Below are 21,065 nucleotides of genomic sequence, written 5' to 3'. Positions count from 1 at the left end.
GATGGGTACAAAGAATCCATACGGATTTCTATTACAGCTCAGAATTGGCTTTTATTCCCTCAGCTCTGGGAGTCATATCATAGGATATTAATTCCTCATTAAGTGAATTGTCTTTAATAGGGAAAATCTTAAATGTTCCTTCAGCTGAAATGACAGTGAGTCATCTGGTCTCACTAGCCAGCCACTGGCATTTGGTCATTGGGGTCCTTTGTGAAGCAGACACCAAGATGGCATTTTAAGTGCAGGCGAGGGACTGCTTGGGGAGGAGAAAAGGGAGAGGGAGAGGGGGAGGGTATAGCTCAGTGGTAGAGCGCATGCCTAGCATGCATGAGGTCCTGGGTTCAATCCCCAGTACCACCATCAAAAATAAAGAAATAAATAAACCTAATTACCTCCATCTCCCAAAAACCAACCAAACAAACCAAAAAAGTGGAGAAGGAGCAGGAGTTGTCTTGGGGAGAGCACTGGAGCCCCAGTGCAGGCCGGACACCCCTGAAGGGAGAGGGGAGCTTTGAGGACTGGCTGAAACAGCTCCAAAGAGGTCTCAGCCAGGCCATTGGAGAACCCAGAGCCCAGACCGCCTGTGACAGGAGTCCTGGGTGGGCAGGAGTGTCCGCGCCCGCCCCGGGTGTAGTTAGGAGCCAGGGCATCCCAGCCAGTGTGTCCTCCTCGTGCGTGCGGGGATGGAGCCTGGAGGCACCGCAGCTAACAGGCCCCCGCACAGCAGCCAGTCTCTGGAAGGAAGGTCTTCGGGGTGCCTCCCCTGGCTGGCCCAGAGGTTCACATCTTCCTTCCAAATACATTTTCCTAATCAGATTTCCAAAAAGTTTTTGACTTGGCCCTTCCATTTTTGAAATGCTTGGAGCTTCTGACAGATACCGCTCGCTCCTCTTAGGCATTGTTACTAGGTGCCTGACCTAAGTGCACCACGCAGCTAGGCCTCGAGCCTCGGGAGAGCACAGCGGGCATGGACCAGCCCTCAAGTGTTTATAGACACTTGGGAGAGACGTACGGTTAAGTACGCAGTGACAGTACAGAGTGGGGAGCAGCAGCTATAACTCCGACCTGGGGGCGTAGAGAAGGCACCTCGGAGTGACCGTTAAGACCTAAAAAGGGTACATAGAGGTTGTTCAGGCAGAGAAGGGAGTGTGAGGTTTCAAGCAGCACCAGTCTAGAGGCGACACGTTTGAGACCCTGAGCTCCGAGAAATTGCTTCTCTAACGCTGGAGAGAGACACCTAGCAACGTCTTGGCAGCAGAAACGGTTCTTTCTTCGGAGTTCATTTTTCTCTGTAAATTGTGATCTATACAAACTCAAGAATCATGAAGGAATATAAATAGAATGTTGAGAGGTGATTTGCCTTTGATTCTGGTCCTGTCTATCCATTGAGCAATAAATGGAAGCAGCAAAATGTATCGAATCAGATATTTTCTTTACACTCCCACCGGCATCCCCCAGAGAGGAAAGCTTCAGGGAGAGACTGAATGCTGCTGCACTGACTCGGTAATCTGCACTGCCTTTTGTAGGCAAGAACCAGGACTTGCAAGTAGCCACACCTAATAGAAATAATTGGTTTCAAAGAATTTAGTCTAGTTCTAATTTTTTCAAAACCCATTAAAAGAATAAACTTGGATGTGAATTGGTTAAAAAAAAATCAATTCCCGTATAAGTAGTTGTACTCAGCTGACCAGTGCTGAGAAATGTACATTATATCCTCTGTCAGTTAAAAAGTATTATTTTTCTTTCAAGTTTTTGAATTACATACTTTCTGTTCTTTTTTCATAATATCTACCCAAAGGAAATCCAGCAGACTGTATGTGTTCATGTTGTAGGATGCTGTCGAAAAGGCGTTGAAACACTAACCACTCCCACATGTCAGTCATCTAAGAAAGAGCAGTTTTTTTATTTTTGAAAGGCAGCGGGCTAGTAGTGATGGTTTGGTTCCAGAGCTTAGACTGTCTGTCCCTCTCTTCCCATCCCCCTCCTGGCCATCACTTCTCTCTTCCGCTGCGTGTCCTACCTTAGCGAGCAGGAAGGCATCTTCCTCCTTCACAGTAAGATGAGAGGAACAGTTAGAAATGGCCTCAGACACCACTCAGAGTGAGCTGGCTCTTCTCCCTGTCCTCCCCACCCCCAGGCTCTTCTGAGAAGGTTAGCAGTGAAAGTACAAATAAATTATCACCTGAGAACACCCCTTGACGTCACAAAATGAGGCTCTTGCAAACTTTTCTTGTTACAACTTAGCAACGGAAGTTGGGTCTATGAAAGATCAAAACTGTCTTTGCAGAACAGCTCCTCACAACTAACTAGTTTATTCACTGGACTCACTTTGCAGGTATTTTCTACCCATCTTCTCCCCCGCCCTGGGATACTCACCATCAGCTCACCAGATCTGTGGGCCAAGTCCTAGAATAGCAAGTCAGCCCAGGCATTTCGCAGAAAGGGAGGTAGTCAAGGAAATCTGCAAATGCATGTGACCACCCAGCCTGGTGTTTTCGTTGGGTGGTGAGAGCTGGTGTGTCCACATCTGTTCTTTTTTCTACACCCCACCTGCTAGGATTCAGGTTCTGTAATCGAGACCCTGGGGCGTGGCACTGCTGGCACTCCAGAACGACTGCTGTGAGGACGCAGATGGCATAGCCTTTCCAAAAGCCGTGTAGCCACTACCACCAAAGTCACATGCATGTCTTACCCTCTGAGCCAGCAATGCCACGTGTAGTTATATACCCAAGAGAAAATGTCCACAGAAAGACTCGTACCAGGAGCTTTGCTTAGAATAGAATAGTCCCCAAATGGAAAGAGCCCAACTGCCCACCAAGAGGAGCCGAGATATACAGGTTGTAGTGGACTCATACAGCAGAATATTGTGCAGCAGCTAAAAATGACGACCTTGATTTACGCAAAAACAAAAGAGCGCATCCTGCTGCATGGTTCCATTTATGTCAAGTTCAAGAACAGGCAAAACTAATCTCTGGTGATAAAAGTCACAAGAGTGGAGTGGGAGGGTACATACACTGAATGAGAAAGGACTCAAGGGAATCTTCCCAGGTGATAAAAATACTGTATATCTTGATGACACGCAAATTCGTGAGGCGTTCCATATTGTTTTGCTTTGACTGCACTCTTGTGAGATCTCAGAGATGTCTCATTTGCTCACAGACCAAACCAAACTGTTAGCTCAGTCATATTCATCTCCTGGGGATACTAGTTAATGTTAATAAAGCGATTAAGAACTGGCTAAAGAAAAAAGTATTATAGATCTTGATCTGGAAGATGATTAGATCACATAAGTGTAATATAAACATTTACCACACTGTCCCCTTAGATTTGTGCATTTGACTATTTGCAAATTAAAGAATGGCCCGTGTATGTTATATGCTAATTTCTTAAAGGCAGTGCATTGACAAAGCTCAAAAATAACTTAGCAGCATGCACCAGATAGTCACATATTGAAAATCCTGACTGTGTCAGGTGTTGGCGAGGATATAAATGCCAGTAACACTCAGATTTCCTGGGAATGGTTTGACAGTATCTAGTCAAGTTGACTCAGTAGTCCCACTCCTGTGTATGTCACCTAGAAAAACTCAGATAAAAGCGCACCATGAAACCACTGTGGAAGATAGTGTGGAGGTTCCGTAAAAAACTAAAAATGGAGTTGCTGCTGTATGATCCAGCGTTCCCACTCCTGGGCATAAATACGGAGAAAATTCTAATTCACAAAGATACATGCACTCAGTGTTCATAGCGGCAGTAATTACAATAGCCAAGACATGGAAGCAACCTAAATGTCCATCCACAGATGACTGGACAATGAAGATGTAGTATGTGTGTGTGTGTTCTACACACGATGGAATATTACTCCCCATAAAAATGAAGGAAATAATGCGATTTGCAGGAACATGGATGGACCTAGAGATGATCATACTAAGTGAAGTCAGTCAGAGAAGGACAAATAACGTATGATATCACATATCTTTGGAATCTAAAAAATGATACAAATGAACTTATTTGCAAAACAGAAATGGACTCACAGACATAGAAGACGAACTTATGGTTACCAAAGGAGAAAATGGGAGAGGGAGGGATAAATTAGGAGTTTGAGATCAGCAGATACACTACTATGTATAAAACAGATAGACAACGTGGACCTACTGTATAGCACAGGGAACTATGTTTAATATAATAAACTATAATGGAAAAGAATGCGTGTGTGTGTGTGTGTGTTTATGTGTGTATAAAACTGAATCTCTAGGCTATCCACCAGACACTAACACAACATTGTAAATCAACTATACTTCAATTAAAAAAAAAAAAAAAAGGCGCACCATGAGATGTGTAGGGGAATGCCCGTGGCATTATTTTTTCTAACTGCCCAAACCCAGAAATGCCTCAGATGCCTATTGGTAGCAAGCTGGATAAATACAATGGGGTACAGTCACACAACAGAACATTTCAGCCTGATGAAAAGGAGTGGAATCTTGGGGCTCTCACCAACATGGGCACATCTGAAAACCATACAGTGAAGCAAGAGTCTGAAGAATGCACAAGTTATTCTTCAAGAAGAAGTTCAAAAAATGGAAAAACCTAACCTCTGTTGTTCAGGAGCGCATGTGTAGGTGGTAAAACTACAAGATAAGCAAAGGAATGATTATTTAAAATGAGAGGATGGTGGTTACTCCCTGGGGTGGGAGTGGGGGGGACAGGAAAGTGATGAGGACCTGGGCACTGGGAGGAGTGGCAGATCTCCCCCTGTTCAGTGGTGGTCACGCCAGGGTTCACTTCAGGATTATTGGTCAACGTTATGTTTATGTTTGTATACCTTTCTGCATGGGTGTTAAATTTCACAATCAAGACAATGATTAGCATTAGAAAGTAAGAGATTCAGACAGTGCTTTCCTCTGGGACACGTCAAGTACCAAGTGGCGTCACAACAAGCGAAGGGAGGAGTGACAGCATTTGTTTTTAAGAACTTTTTACCATAAGCACCCCTGACAGGCTGTTCTCTCTACAAATCGATTGCACACCAGAGAAAGAACTGTGGTTGCTTTGGGATTCTATCATTTGGAAGCCATTACTTCCTTGTGGAATTTAGAGAAAAAAAAAAGAGAGAGAGAGAAACCAAGGAGATGGGGTGGCAGGTGACAGGTCTGAAAGCAGACTCCTCGCTGCTGCTATGCGGTGCACGCTGGCTCTGCACCAAGGTCAGGGTGTAATTAGCCCAGCAGGTACCACAAATCCTCTGGAAACCCTGTAAGATACAGCGATCCCATCCCTTATTATATAGAAAGGCAAGTAAAGCAGGCAGTGCCTGGGTGACTTGAACCAAGGTCTTCGTGACTTCAGACTGGCTCTTGTTACTCCCAGATGGTCTCCCCGCTCTGTTCTCTGCCAGGGTTACCATTTGCATCTTTCAGTTGATGGAGGCTTGTCATATTGACTGGTTGAAGGGACAAGTGAAGAAGTACTTAACAGGACCCTACTCTCTCATCATCACTCCAGCACCATGTTGATTACCCCTGGGGCTCAAGATCTCAACATGAACTTTCTGTCTAAGGCTAAAAGGGCTAAAACTTCTGAAAGATCTCTTGCATGGATATTGGAAGAAGAAGACAAATCCTAGAACAGGGGACATATGGAACAAACTAAACTATTAGGCAGAAATGGTAGCCTCTGCTATTATGATCCAGCAGCAGGAAGGTTGAGCAGAGGTGAGTTGACGTGGTTTGAAGGGGTCTTGCCTGTTGAGTGTAACTGAACCGTAAGCTTCTTTACTCACGGAGTCCATCCGTCCTTCCATCCATCAAGTGCCTCTTTAGTGCTAGTTCTGGTGTTGTGGGTAAGAGGATCGATGAGATTTCCCTGCCTTTGGGAAGTTTTAATGTCATGAACAATCTTTCTGGTTTTTTTCTTTTTCTTTTTTTCTTTTTTTTTTGGTCATTGCCGTTCTTGGTGGTGAAGGTCAAGTAGACTGTTACTTGCCTGCAGGGAAATCTCATGGGTTCACATGAATAAAGCAGTTGGAACTTTGGAATGAATTTTTATTAAAAGTCTGGATTATAGAATACTTCTAGACAAATGGACTTTCGTTACTTTTCATTGAAATGTGACTCTTGGGAACGCTACTGAACAAGAATTCTAGACCAGTGCTCCGGAGACCAGGGTTTGAATTCCAGCTCTCCAGCTCGGGAGCTGTGTGATTCTGTAGAAGTTGATGGCTCACTCTGTCCCTGAGGTTCCACCCAGGAAGATGGGAATTATGAAAATACCTGCCTCGTGGGTATGAATACTAAATGCTTTAAGACAGGGAAAGTACCAAGAAGGAAGGGTGCCTGGCGTGTGTCCACTGCCCTCAAAATTGGAGATCAGGAAGTTTATCTGTGAGCCAAATCTGGCCCACTGCCTGTTTTTGTCAATAAAGTTTTATTGGGACACAGCCACGCCCATCCATTTACCCACTGTCTGTGAGCAGAGTAGATGTGACAGAGACTATCAGGGCCTGCAGATTAAATATCTACTCTCTGGTTCTATACAGGAAAATTTGTTAACCCTGCCTTGTCTGAAAGGTAGCACTGCTAATAGTGTTACCTTCATGCAGTGTTGTGTTTCCTTTTGGACAATGTAATCACCCAACTCAGGTCCTAATTTACCATTTGATACACTTTATAGAGATGGGCCTCAGTTTTGCTTTTGCCATGTAATCCAAATGCATTTCGATAGAGTTGAAAGAGGGTTGTTTTAACGTTAACCTTCGAGAACGAAATCCTTCAGATTTTCTCCCTTTTGAATGAGAAACCCTATGTTATGTCATTTATAGGCCACTGATAGTTTTGAACACTCTAACAGGCGACAAAATTTCCCCTTTGAAGTTTATGTTTGCGGCATGTAATTACCTGGAACTTTTCTGAAGCGTGCTTTAAATATGCAGCACTCTGGTCTTGACTAATTGGCTCATGTCTGTTACGGATTCAGGAAGGGCAGATGCTTATCTGAACCCTTTTGATCTCAAAATCTTCTAGAAACAGGCGCACTTAAGCCATTTCCACGGTTTCCTGGATTTCGGTGTGTCAGAACCACCACCGTAGATGTGGGCTGCTTCCCCTTCTTTTCGTAGCCAAAGCCAGGGAATGGAATGCCGTGTGGCTTCCATTTGATCGCTGATAGCATTGTTAACAATCACGTTAAGACAGAAAAAGACTTCAAACGTGATTCCTTTTAGGTTGGATTTGAATTTGAGGCGAGTTCTCATTTAGGCAGCCTTCTTTGTCAATATTTGATTGTTTGAACAGGATTATGGGAGCCCAGGGGAATACCCGTTTTCTGGTTGTTTCACTGGGATGGGAAGCAAAGAGAGAGTTTAAAACTATGTCTCCGGTTGCCTGCTGCCAGCGTGCTCAGTGAGGTACTTGGGGTGGCTCCCTGGTGTGACGCTGTTACCCACATGTGTCACCTCCGTACAGGAGGAGCCCTGTCGTGGCGTGGCCGAGAGCGCAGGCTCTGGGTTTGGATGCCAGTTCTGCTTTTGACCAGTCATACAACCTGCGTAAGTCGCTTAACCTCTTTGTGGCTCATTTTTCAACTGTATGAGGAGGTAATAGTGATACCAACCTGATTGCTTAGTCCTGGGGAGTCAGTGACTTATGGTACATACTTGTGTGGGGCACAGTCAGCACTCAGTGCCGGCTGCTATCACTCCCCCCCCCCAGCACCATTACCATCACTGTTGTTGTTATTTATCGATATGAGTATAAAGGCCTTGCAGTGACGATTGATTTCTGCCCACTCACTCCCCGGCTATTGAAATAGAATGTGTGTTGCTTGACTTACTTGGATCATATAAAAATAACAGGAAGGGATGTAGATGGTGGTCATAAAGACGATTTGGGATAGCCAGTCCTTTTGAGGTCAGGGGAGAGGATGGTGGACCAGGGACCAGAGAGGGCATGAAAGGAAGAAGCAGTAACCTCTCCTCTCTTAGTCCCTGGGTGTGTGCCCAGCTCTGCCCGGATATTCTATACATACAGTCTTAGGTAATCTCAGGAGCAGCACAGGGAGATGAGAATTCTTAATCCATGGTACACAAGGGTAAGCTGAGGTTCATAGAGGTTGACTACTTTGTCCCAGCTCATGGCCATGGAGCGATGATTTGAACCCAGTTGTCTTGGACTTAGATGCATTCTCTCTGCAGCTCTGCTGGGCCGGTGTCTGTTTCCAGCATTGACTAACTTCCTGATTATTGTCAAAGTCATTTAACTCTTGTGTGCCTCTGTCAATTAGGTCATTGACTGAGCATCAGAAGGAAGCTAAAATAATAAAATAATAGCACCATGCCAGTTATGGCCACCAGAACCATGTCGGGGAGAGAAGCAAGCAGTGGAACTGTTCAGTGATAATACTGGCTCTTGTCACTATGTAACTCTGTGTAATTTAAATGTCATGTTCATTTCCTTAATTGTTGACAAGGCTCTGTGCTCTTCATGTAGTTCCTCTTTGGAAATATTAACGTCGACATATGCTTCATTCAAACATCAGCCCTTAGATCAAATGCCACATTTGGCCAACCAAAACCACCAGTAAACTCAAGGAGGCTAGAGGTCTTTGAACTTGGGTATTTCATGACCTTGGAGCCCCTCCCTACATCCTTGAATATAGGAGTCTGATTAATCAGGTCCGCTCTCCCGCTTCAGACCCTTTTTTGCTCAGACCCTGCAGTAACAGGGCACCACGTAGGCGCTCTGATTTTGTCTGGACTGTGCCTATGGGGAAGGCCAAGGGGTATGGACTAGATCCTCTGCACGCTGGTACAGAGCGTTTCTGAGGCAGAAATAAGCCCCACACGCCTGTGTCCCCATGTACTGGCTCCATTCTTGCTTGAATAGTTTTGCTTGTTGCCACCACTTTTAAATATCCTACCCTGCACGGAGAAGCAGCAGTCAGCACACTCTCTGCAGAGGACTGATGGCAACTATTTCAGGCTTTGCCGGCTGTACACTGTGTGCTGCACCTGCTCAACTATGCACTCGTAGCCTGAAACAGCCATAGATAACCTGTAAACAATGGCATGGCTGTGTTCCAATAAAACTTTATTTATATAATCAGGTACAAGGCTGAAGTTGGCCTCTGGGCTGCAGTTTCCCCACTTGTGACTTAGAGCTACTTAGTTTGATCAATTTTTTCAACCATATATAAAGGACCTACTCTCTAAGGCACTGTCTTGAGTGTTGGAGATACAGTAAGGAGCCACAGTCTTGATGTAATGGAGCCTCCAATCTGCTTTTAAAAAAAAAAAAACAAAAGTAAACCTACTATTGACCAATTATACACTGACTGTAAGTGAGCCCCGGGCGTGTACAGCTCTGACATTCGTGAAGTATCAGCCTTCATCCGGCTGTTGATACTTACTTCCCAGAGTTGTGAGACTTCAGTGAGACAAGGCCACAGCAGGTCCCAGCACCGAGTTCATGCACCGTAAATGTGAACTGGTAAAAAGATACGAACTACAGGGGAGTTCTGGGGACCAGGTCAGTGGAGGGCAAACTGAGCCCAGAGAATCCAGTCCGTATGGACGGATGGGAGTCTGCTGCTGCCTGGCGCTATGAGCATCCTTCACGGTGGTCATGGAACAGGCTCTGGACCCAGCTTCTCGTAGACTCAGAAAGCTGACGGGGACCTTCGATGTGAATCCTATTAAATTATATCAATATCCTATTTCACCAGTTCTGCTGCTCTCATTTCTTCATATTTTTAGTGCAGTGTAATTGGCATATAACATTTTGGCTGTACAACATAATGACTTGATATATGTATATACTACAAAATGATCACAGTAAATCTAGTTCACATCCATCACTGCACATGGTTACAATTTTTTTTTCATGAGATTTTAACAACCCTAAAATCAGGATGCATCTTCCAGTTGAAACCATGTCATTGTCTAATTAGCAAGTTGTTGCCTTTATCAGTGGCATTTGAAATAACAGTGCATCTTACGATTGATGGTGAAACATAGATGCAGAGAAAGACGGTATCGAGGATTTATTGGTTATTTAAAATACACCTGCTGGTGGGCTTGTTTGCTCCTTCATTCTCTTTTCACGTCATTATTAAGCATTATTACTGCTTTCCAGGCTGGGTTTTAGTCGCTGGATGTAAGGAGTGAACAAGAAAGGCATGGTCTTGGGGGAGACAGACAGTGCAAAAGTGAACACGTGCTGGGAAGGAAGTAAACGAGGTGTGATGTGGATGGTTAATAGCAGCGGGAACATCCTGAGATGGGGCTCAGGGCTGGCTCTCAGGAGAGGATGACGTTTGAACTGAGATCTGAAGAAAGAAGAGGAACCGCCCATATGGAGCAGGGGTGGGGGCAGAGGAAGCACTCCAGGCAAAGGGAACAGAAAGGGGAGGAGGAAGGTGGTGGTCAGCATGGGAGAGGGTGGAAGAGGCGACCTGGTGAGGAGTTTGGATTTTATTCTAAATGAAATGAGAAGCCACTGGAAGATTTTGACCTGGGTGAAGTCAGGATTAGATTTATGTTTAAAAAGCTAAACGAGTTCTTCAGTCTTCAGAGAGATTTCCTCCCCTGATCATGTTTACATCAGCTGCAGGCGAAGAACCCAGAGCCCAGGGATGGGGAGTTGGGTAGCAGACAGGGAGACCCATGTTCTGTCCTCACCTCACTGTGTGATCTTCATTCAGCCACTTTCCCTCTCAGGACCTCATTTTCCTACTTTGTAAATGATGGAGAACTAGCATCCTTCGAAACGCTTTGGAACCCCGCAGTTCTCTGTGGTTCTTGGGTGACTTCCCCAGGCACCCCTTGTTGTGACTTCAGCGTAGTGCCTCTTCCTTAAAAGCATCAGGAAGCCTTGCAGACAGCCACACCTTGAAAATGGGCCAGCCCCACTTCCGTTGCCCCGTCTTTGCCGTTTCATCCTCCTTACTGATGACAGAGAGATGACAGGTCTGATAGTCAGCAGCCAGTCAGATAGGGCCAGTTTCGTCTCTTATATTTAGATAATAAAATCAGCTCCTCCATGCCCCCTGGGAGGCCTCTGCCACTGTCTTAACTATAATGTGGTGCTCTCTGCCCTCCCTGATGGCTTTTAGATGCCAGGCTCCACAAGCCCCTGGGTTCTGGCCCTCAGGCTCTTTCTTTCCATTCCTACTTTCCATTTCCTGTTCCTGTTGGGCAGGCCCTGCTGACACCTGCTTGTCAGACCCCTCGCCCCTTCCAGGTCATGCAGCCCATTTATGGCTAGTCCAGACCTACCCAGAGCTGCTGACTCTTGTGTCTAGTGTTCTGGCCTCTTCACAATTTTTAGCCAAATTCCTGATTTTCCTTAACCAGCAGCTGAAATTTTTCCTCCTAGAGTTGTCAGATTCGCATGGCTGGAGTTGTCAACTCAGCCCCAGCCATGTGCCAGGCAGAATCCCTTTGCAGTGTCTTGTATCTCTGCCTGGAATGTTCTCTCCAGGTATCATGTGACTTGCTTCTATCTTAAGGTTTTTCAATCACATGCTTCCATCTCCACAAGCCTGCCCTTAAAACGCTCTTTCCAAAGCAGTGGTCAGAGGAGATCTCATTGAGAAATGTGTCATTCAAATATGATTAATTGTTAGCAGCTGAAAGGCATTTGGTCGTGAATCAGCCATGAATAAAGCAGTGAAAAAAGAAAAGTTCCGAGCAGCGTAAAGAGCCAGTGCAAAGGCCCTGGGGTAATGTGATCATCGGACAGTAAAGAGGTCAGTAAGGCTCAACCTAAGAATCTTATAGGAGCAGTAGGTGAGGCTGCAGAGGGTGGAGGAGCCCACTGTCAGTCCTGGTAGAAACTGGCTTCTCAGGTGTGGTCAAGCGTTACTAAAAGTGCGGAATCTCAGTCCCCATCCCAGACAGGCTGAATCAGAATCTACATTTTAACAAGCTTCCCAGGTGATTTGCATACACATTAAATTTGAGCAGCACTGTCATGAATCTTCTCCCATTTAGTGTGGCCTAATACTCAGTTTTTCCACTGTCACTGTCGCTATCTTCCCCAATTATGAAGCAGAAGGCCAGTCCTACCCCAGTGATTTCAAGCATTTAAGGAAAAGTGAATAGCTTTTCCTTATAAAAAGTTTTGGGAAACCTTGAAGAAACCAAACAGTCATTGGGCTAAATACCAAAGCTTGGGCTTTCTATTCTTGGTTTATTTTATATACCTCCCTAAAATTGGTTGATTCCTTGTTTGAGTGGTGGGACTGGTTTTCTTCCTGTAGAAACCACCCCATTCTATCCATGCACCTTCCAGTGAAGTGCTTTGTTCACGGGGGCAGAGGAGTGCTTCAGTATCATTCCACAATTTTTGATTACTGCACAGTTCTTGTCTCTATGCTGATGGTTCATCGTATTTTATAAAGGCTTTCTCTCTTCATATATAACCACAGCACTGAAAATATTAGGTTATTAACACACTGAAAAATGCAATCAATCAGATGATTATCATCTAATGTTTTAATGATCACATTTTTAATCCAATTATGCATGTTTGAATCTTTCAAATTTTCTTTAATTAAAGATTGCCTCCTGGCACTGCTATCAGAAATAAGAAATTGAACAGAATCGAGCCAGATATAATTTAATGTTGAAAGGAAATTGCAAGGATAACCAGGCCGCTCTGGGTTTAATGGTTGACCATGACTTTAAAGCCCTCATACAAAATTTTCTAATTGATAAGAAAAATTTAATCACCTTCGGATACACTCCCTTTGCATTCAAATAAGGTATTTCTTTTTCTAAAAAAACCTCCCCCAACTGATTATTCGTATTGTCGTTCAAAATGCTGCAAAATGAAAGACAGAGTTGGGTGAAATGTAGACTACTTAATACAGTGTGTATTTAATATAAAAGTCATACATTATTCATTTTTGCAATTTGAATAATGTTGAATTTAGCATCCCTGTACCTCATCTTTTCCTTTGATGAACAATTAATTATTAAAATATAATATTGTCTGCACACAGCACTGGGATCTTTGAAAGTGGAATATGAGATCCATTCCTTTTCAATTCTTTTATCTAGTAATGCACAGTACCTGCTTATTATGGTGTAATGGAATGAATGGTGAGATAAGTAGTGGTTCAAATATTTTTCTCAACTAGTTAAGTGTCTGGGGTAGGAGTGTCTTGAATTCAAATTACTGATTAGGATAAAAGCTGGGGGGCAGAGTGCTCTGATCAGGATGGGTTTGGATCAAGCTGCCCTGTTATAATAGGCTTCCTTTAACAAGTACTTATCTGTGCTTGTTCAGTGCCAGACACTCTGCTAAGCCCTTAACTGCTGTTAATTCATTTAAAAGCTCTCCCGATGAGAGAAACCTCCAGATGAGGTCGATATTATTATAATCCCATTTTACAGATGAGGAGATAGTTACAGAGAGGTTAAGTAGCTTGTCTTAGGTCAGACCTTTCAGGATACCAGTTAGGATTCAAATCCAGGGACCTGGCTCTAGCACGTCCCTTTACTTTATAACGTGTACGTTTATTAAGATTTTATTAGTTGGGGAGGTCAAGCTTTTCCCTGAAAGGTGCATTCCTCCTTCTTTCCAGTGGCTGTACTTGGGAACTCCCAGTGTTGGGTCCGCTAGTTGAGTGCCTTGTGGCTGGTACAGGCTTTGTGGGCAGTGCTGGGAACACGGGGTACCATTTCTAAAGTTATTCCTGACTGACAGTTAAGCCTGATGAGCACCCCATTTGTCGGTGGAGCATGCCTTATGGATGGAGAAGGAAATGGAATTTTCAGAAAGATCAGCACAAACGAATGTTCACTTTGAACTCTGAAAACTTAAGGAAGAAGGCAAACAACTCGAGTCGATTGTGTAATGAGTGTTCATAAAAGAAATAAGCATTAATGATGGAGGCTCCTTGAGAACAGGCTATCCTGTGTATTTCAGTCAACCAAAATGACTTTCTAACACTTACCCGCCTACCCTCCAACACTTGGCTTGAAATCGGGAGGGCACAACGTGGCCCTGATGGCCACATCCATTCCACTGACTGACTTTTGTACAGCTTCTGAACTCAGAACCCTAATTAAGCAAAATATTATCCACCCCGCACCCCATAGAGAATTCCATTCTTCTCCTTAGTAGATGTGTATTTTTAAAGTTGCACTCAGTGGCTATTAGCATTTGGAATGTTGTTAATAAGGTTGTGAAAATGTTCGTTATATAGGTACCTATACAGCAGCTTTACTTTACTTTTGCCTTTTGACATGCAAAACCTTAAGCATTTACTGTCTGGCACTTTACAGAAAACATTTGCAAATCGCTGACTTAAAACACAACATAAGCCGGCCTGCTCTTAGTCAAGTGCTTGCCTTGATAAATCAGGGCTCACAACACTGTCCTAAGCCCCTCATGTCTCCGAGTCCAAAGTTGTTCTGCTCGCTGCACACAGGCCAGTAAATCGGGAGATGAGGTGTTGGGGCAAGGAATGATGACTTTATTTGGAAAGTCAGCAGACCAAGAAGATGGGGGGTGGGGCGCTAATGTCCTGGAGAACCGTCTTCCCCAAGTCAGAATTCAGGTTCTTTTTATCCTAAGAAGGGGAGAGGGTGTGGTTGATTGTTGGAAACTTCTTTATGTCGGAATCCTTTGTTCTTGCAGCTGTCCACGTGGGTCAGGTCATGGTGTCCCTGTAAACCTCCAACAAGACAAATGTTTTTTTCTATTCTGCAACTTTTTGTCTATATGAATGGAAAAGTGTTATACTCTTAAAGGTCGGAGCCTTGAGAATGGGCTCTCCTGTCTATTTCAGGCTACAGGCAACATTGTTTTACAGAAGGTGCAGAACCAGCATGACTGAGCACAGGGTTAGAGCTAAAAGAACAGATCTAAAATGGAGTCAGATTTGTTTTTCCCTATTACATTCACATTCATTAGCTTGCTTAATTGTCACAGCAACCCTGAGGGGTAGTCTCGATATTCCCATTTGACAGATAAGGGAAGTAGCTCAGAGAAGTTAAGACCTTTCCCTAAGGTCACACAGCTATTAAGTATCAGTTGGCTCCCAAGCTCACGGTAGAGCTTTGGGAAAGAAAACGCTAACCTATACTGCTCAGGGTGATGGGGAATATGTCAGACGTGGGGTACCTTTGAGGCACTGCTGATCCAGTTAAAAAATAAAACATGCACACAAACACTGAAGGAAGTTCATGGCTGTGTAAGACATACATGGCTAGCTCTTGATGGTTTAGAGGAATAAAAATAACAACAATAATAAAAATAAGAAGAATTAGAAGAAGCATCACATCTATCATTTATGAGATGCTCTGTGTTCCAAGCTCTTTCTGAACCCCTTTCTTGTATTGATTTATTTAATCCTCACAGCAGCCTAGGAAGGGTTGGTAACTAAGATTTTACAGTTCACAGGTGGAGGAGCTGGGATTTGAACCCAGCAGGCTGAGAATCCCCTCTCGTCACCACCCCCTGTAGGGATGGAGAGATGAGGTGCTAATGAGGCAGCCTTTCGATCTGGGTTTTCAGCAGATACCAGGTGCTACTTCCTGCTCCCAGGCCTACTGTTTCAGAGCCCAAGTGGTTTCTCTGAAGAAAGAATCCCACCTGAGTCTATATTCTCCTCAAGCTTTTCACCTTGGGTCCATCCATTACTTCACCCTGGTCTCCCATTTCCCAGCCATAAAATTACAGAATTGGACTAAAATGGGGGGTTTTCAGAGTGCCCCTGGGTTCCCAGCACAGCTTCAACCACGCTGGCCGTTTCAGCCGTTTGAGTTGCCTGGCTCCGTGTAACGTTTTGTTTTGAAGAAGGGGTTCTTTGGCTCCGAAGGCACTGACCTAGTTAGTCTAGTGATGGTAGTGACGGTGGTGGAACCAGCAAGTAGTAAAGCCGCCCCCCCACTCCCCTCACCAGCTCTACCCTCCCCACCCCCTCCCCCATCTGACGGCACCTTCTAATCAGTTAAAGCCAGAACCCGGGTCTGAAGCCCTTGGGTAGGTGCAGGACCAAGAAGCCCTTCTGCGTTTGTAGAAACAGTCACGCCTACAGTTTCCATCCGTCCCTGGCGAATCTGAGAGCCCGTCCAAGAACTCATACGAGAGTCCTGCTCCTGCTGAAACAGCATTCACTTGTGAAGTCCAGCCGCCTCAGATTTGTGGGGCAAGTGTTTCTGATTTGTCTTTCCCTGCTCTTTGAAGCCACAGCAATCTTCCTCAAGTGGGTGCTTTAGACGGGAGCTTTGCCGCTGCAGGCTTACAGGGTCTGGCTTGTTACTGCCTGTCTGCATACAACACGCTTAACTGCAACCCTAATATTGGATCAGGCCCCTCGGGGGAAACTCTATAAAGATTTTCTGGTCCTTCGGTCTGGAGCCCTTTATCTGAAGGCAGGTTGCCGTGCTGCAGTGTGATGGCCAGGTTCACCTGCTGCGTGATGAGGAAATGAAGATGGTGACCTTGTGGTTGGTGACACCTGGCCCTGTGCACCCTTTGTTGCTTGGCGCCTTGTGTTGACTATTTGCACAGCCCAGGAAGTGCAGAGGCAGCAAGCAAAGGCCAAAATTTTTCCTCTCCTTGGCCAAGCCAGTCCCAGCCAAGCACGCTTGCAGAGGTTTCCCCCATCATTAGGCCGCTGGGAACCAGGTTAAATTAAAGCCCAGACTTGCCAGTGGGCGGAGGGGCAATTCTGTTATTCCCGGTCTTTTGTCCAACAGAAATTGCTTTTATCATTTTGATAATAGAACCCTATGATTTGAAGACTTCTGCGTTTATTAGTTAATATTTAACTCTTCCTCTTAAAAAAATGAAAAGCATTGTGAGAATCAGCCTCATGAAGAACTGCTGCCCCTTCACTGTTCACTCGTGACCTTGGGCTTGGTGATTTGACCCCTTGAGCTCCACATCTGGGAAACTGGAGCATGACGGGTACATGTTCCACAGGGTTGTAGTGTGAAGGGGCAGAGTGATGGCTTAAGAACAATGAAAGCCTGGACTCCAGGCTCAACTGCCTGGTTGTAGACTGCAGCTCTGTAAAGTGGGGGTGATAACAGTACGACTTCATGAGACTCTTTTAGGTATAAAATCAATCAATCTTTATAAAGCCCATAGAACAGGGCCTGGCAGTTACAGTAAGAGATGTTCAAGTGTTTGCAGTATGTAAATATTCAGAACAGTGCCTGGCCTATGGTAAAAGCTACATAAATACTCAGTTTTGTTCAACAAATCTCTATAAAATGGAAATTACCTTTTTCATTATTCTAATGTAGTTGATTTCTGTTGGTTTTTCTCATCATCCCCCAGTTACATAGACCTTTTTAGTCTAAGGATGCACATTTGCCCAAATGCCTGTACTGGTTGTTCTGCATGAAAGAAGAGGTGGGACGAGGTATGAGGCTTGAGAATAATGTTCCCGAAAGTCACAGGTGTGTCCATGAAGTAACCTGGAGCCTTGAGATCCCAGAGAAATGTCCAGGGGCCCACAGAGGAAGACATGAGGGAGCTAAGGCAAGCCATTTTCAGGACTGTAATAGCCTTATTACATCCCTAGAAGGAATGAGGGAGGAATTCCAGACTTAAGTTCACAACTAGATGTTTCAAGACGCAAGTAGTCACTAAAACCTTCTCTGATCTGTGAAAGAAGCTGGGTAATCTACTGACCTTGCTTGGGAGAATTATAATATAGCGCCCTAAACCCTCTTACACTGTTGGAGGGAATGGAATTTGGTGCAGCCACTATGGAAAACAGTATGAAGATTCCTTAAAAAGCTAAAAATAGACTTACCATATGATCCAGCAATACCACTCCTGGGCATGTATCTGAAGGAAACTCTTAATTCGAAAAGATACATGCACCCTAATGTTCAGAGCTGCACTATTTACAATGGCCAGGACATGGAAGCAAACTAAATGTCCATCAACAGATGATGGGATAGAGAAGGTGGTGTATATATTCACAATGGAATACTACTCAGCCATTAAAAAGGAATGAAATAATGCTATTTGCAGCAACATAGTTGGATTTAAGAGATTATCATACTAAGTGAAGTAAATCAAACAAAGAAAGGTATCAGATATCCCTTATATGTAGAATCTAAAAATAATGATACAAATGACTTATTTACAGAACAGAAAGAGACTCACAGACATAGAAAAGAAATGTATGGTTACCAAAGGGGAAAGGGGTAGTGGGGGATAAATTAGGAGTTTGGGATTAGCACATACAAACTACTATATACAAAATAGATAAACAACAGGGAGGGTCCTACTATATAGCACAGGAAACTACATTCAGTATCTTATAATAACCTATAATGAAAAAGAATATATATATAAGTGAATCACTGTGCCATATGACAGAAACTAACACAACATTGTAAATCAACTATTCATCAATAAAAAATAGTAATAATACAGCACACTAATCTCTGGTGCACTATTTCTTTCTGCCTCATGACCTTTGCACATGTTCTACACACAACTTGAAATGGTTTCAGCTCCTTCTTTAGCTGAATCAGAATTATGCAGACTGTGCTGTCAAGATTCCTGGGTTCATATCCCAGCTTTGCTACTGAGGAGCTGTGTGACCTTGGGCAGGCATAAGCCCTTCCAGACCTCGTTTTCCTCATAGTTATTGTGAGGTATCCTTGCCGGGTCTCAGCTTAAATGTCATTTCTCTACCTGAGGGAAGATGCCTTTTCTTTTGTAAAAAGAGGAGGTGTGTTTTCAGACCCATCATTTTGCAAGTTCAGGGCCAAGCCTTGGTTAGGTTTCACTTTGGTTTGGGAAAGCGCAGGGTGAAACCATAATGCATTGTAACTAATTGGAATTGCACTTTACTGCTGGCTTAACACGTTTCCTTTCCCACTAAGTCTCTCATGAGCGTTTCAGAGATTGTTCCCCTGATTGTTAGTTCGTTCGTATTAAATGAAGAAGAGGTCTGCGGTGAAGCACGTTTAAGAAAGGGCAGATGAAGCAAAACCAGGTCTGTTCTTTCTCTGCAGGACTCCTCGGTGACTTTACTAGGCTAGTGTTTTGTCTGTTTCCTGGGGGAGGACGAAGGGTCTGCAGTGCTGCCCAGCGTTGTTTGTCATGGAACCCGTTTTTCATGAAATCCAGCGCAGTACTCAGAGCACACCCTTGGAAGCACTGCTTTGTTTTCCGTGTGTCTCCCGCCAACAAATGCTGGTGCTTCTCAGGATGCAAACAAACACAAGACTTGTGATGTGGTGCCCGCGTGCCGAGGGTCTGGACGGTGTCTGCAGCGTAGTACGACTTACCTCTGGTGCTTTTCTTTCTCCTCTTCCCCCAAACAGAGAAGGAGACCTTTCTGGATCCTTTCATCCTCCGGGACCTCCTGCCTGCATCCCTGGGCAGCTATTACCGGTACATGGGTTCTTTGACTACCCCGCCGTGCAGCGAGATTGTGGAGTGGATAGTCTTCCGGAGGCCGGTCCCCATCTCTTACCATCAGGTAGCTGTTTAGCCCCCCAATGGGGCTTCTGTTTTTGCTTGTTTCGTGTTGCATTAACTATCTGACACTGCTAGAATATACCAGTAAGGAGGGTTTTGTTTTTTTTTTTAATCAATTGCTTCTCATTGATTCTTCTCATTTTTTCCAACAAACATGTTTTTGCACCCAGGAATTGTAAAATATAAAACATTTTTTTGTCAGCTGCAAATTAACTAGCTGAGGAGAACTGCAGGCATGAAATCAGGTACCTTGTAAGTATTCAGTCTTGAGGAGGTAACAGCTATCCTGTGAGACAATGATTTCTTGTGCCAGGAACTCTTTTGAGCTCTCGATACACGTTAACTCGTTTAATCTTCATGAACAACAGCCTTATGAGGTTGGTGCTATTTGTACCCACGTTTTAGAGAGGAGAGACAACAGAAGTGAAGTGACTTGCCCAGGGTCATACAACTGGTTTCCAAGCTGTGGTGTCTGATCCCAAAGGGCATACTACCCAAAGTTCAGAAAAGAGAAATTTGTGTATGTGAAAAAATGAAAGAAAAAAATACCATTGAATAAGCTCTCTTCTTTCTGTGATAAGCACTTTACATCTGGTCAACTTTGTTGCAAAACAGCGTTGAGAGTTGGGTATGTTGCAGTAAGACGGTTCCCATAAGGACATGGTGGCAAGGAGAGACTGAGTAACATGCTCACGGACTCGTGGTCAGTGAATGTTGAAGCCAGAAGCCAAGCCTGGGTTTGTCCGATTCCACATACATGCATTGACCTCTACACTGAGCTACCACTCCTCCCTGAGTGTGGCCTGGCAGATGTCATAAGAAGGTGGGTTCAGGCTGAGCAGTTAACTGTGGGTAGGGATTTGATGAACTGGAGATGGGGTTGGGAGCAACGTCAGAGGAAGAGGATCCACCCGGGACGAGGGGCCTTGAATCACCTCGTGAAGAATAGTAGATGGACGGGAAAAGTAGAGGGGACACGTGAGTCATCAGAGATGCAGCATGTGCGGCAAGGGTAGAGCTCAGTGGTAGAGCACGTGCTTAGCATGTACGACGTCCTGGGTTCAATCCCCAGCACCTCCATTAAAAAAAGGTTTTTTTTAAACAAAGAAGTAAATAAATAAACCTAATCACATCCCGTTCCCCTCCTCAAAAAAGAAAAAAAGAAAAAGCTTAGAAATACAGCATGCCCCGAGACAGAAGAGTAGATAGATGACTTCTCCATAATTTCTGGAAACAGAGCCAAGAACAGTGGGTAGGATTTTCTAAGAATGTGGATTTGAGCCATTAACCAGGACTGTCTAAAAATGGAAGGTTCTTATTAGAGCCATCCATAGAAATGCCTCTCCAGAATTTGACAGCTAGGGCTGTAAAGGCTGAGAAGGGGGAAGTTTTGAAATTACGTGGTAAATATCAGTAATATAACTGAAGAAGACAAGCAACAAGACGACGAACCTGGCTGGCGTGGGCAATCGTCCAGAGATTCTCCTAACAAGGGTAGAGAACACAGAATAGGGAGAAGGGGAAATAGGGTTGGGTGCTGTCCTGGTCAGGGCTGTTGGGGATGTAGGAAACAGAAACCCACTAAAAGTGGCTTAAGTAGGAGGA

General features: G+C 44.4%; 1 protein-coding gene across 5 annotated transcripts in view; it reads left to right on the top strand.

Annotated features, from left to right (window-relative positions):
- PTPRG (protein tyrosine phosphatase receptor type G) overlaps nt 1-21,065 on the top strand; it is a 673,139-nt gene that overhangs the window by 506,163 nt on the left and 145,911 nt on the right. For all 5 annotated transcript variants that reach the window (XM_074344575.1, XM_074344574.1, XM_074344576.1 and 2 more), the window contains one exon: nt 19,304-19,461. In XM_074344575.1, the coding sequence (XP_074200676.1) occupies nt 19,304-19,461 (158 nt within the window). The remainder of the gene's footprint in view (nt 1-19,303; nt 19,462-21,065) is intronic.

The sequence above is a fragment of the Camelus bactrianus genome, chromosome 17 (assembly GCF_048773025.1).
Source record: "Camelus bactrianus isolate YW-2024 breed Bactrian camel chromosome 17, ASM4877302v1, whole genome shotgun sequence".
Lineage (NCBI taxonomy): Eukaryota > Metazoa > Chordata > Mammalia > Artiodactyla > Camelidae > Camelus > Camelus bactrianus.
This window is presented reverse-complemented; position numbering and strand designations above follow the sequence as displayed.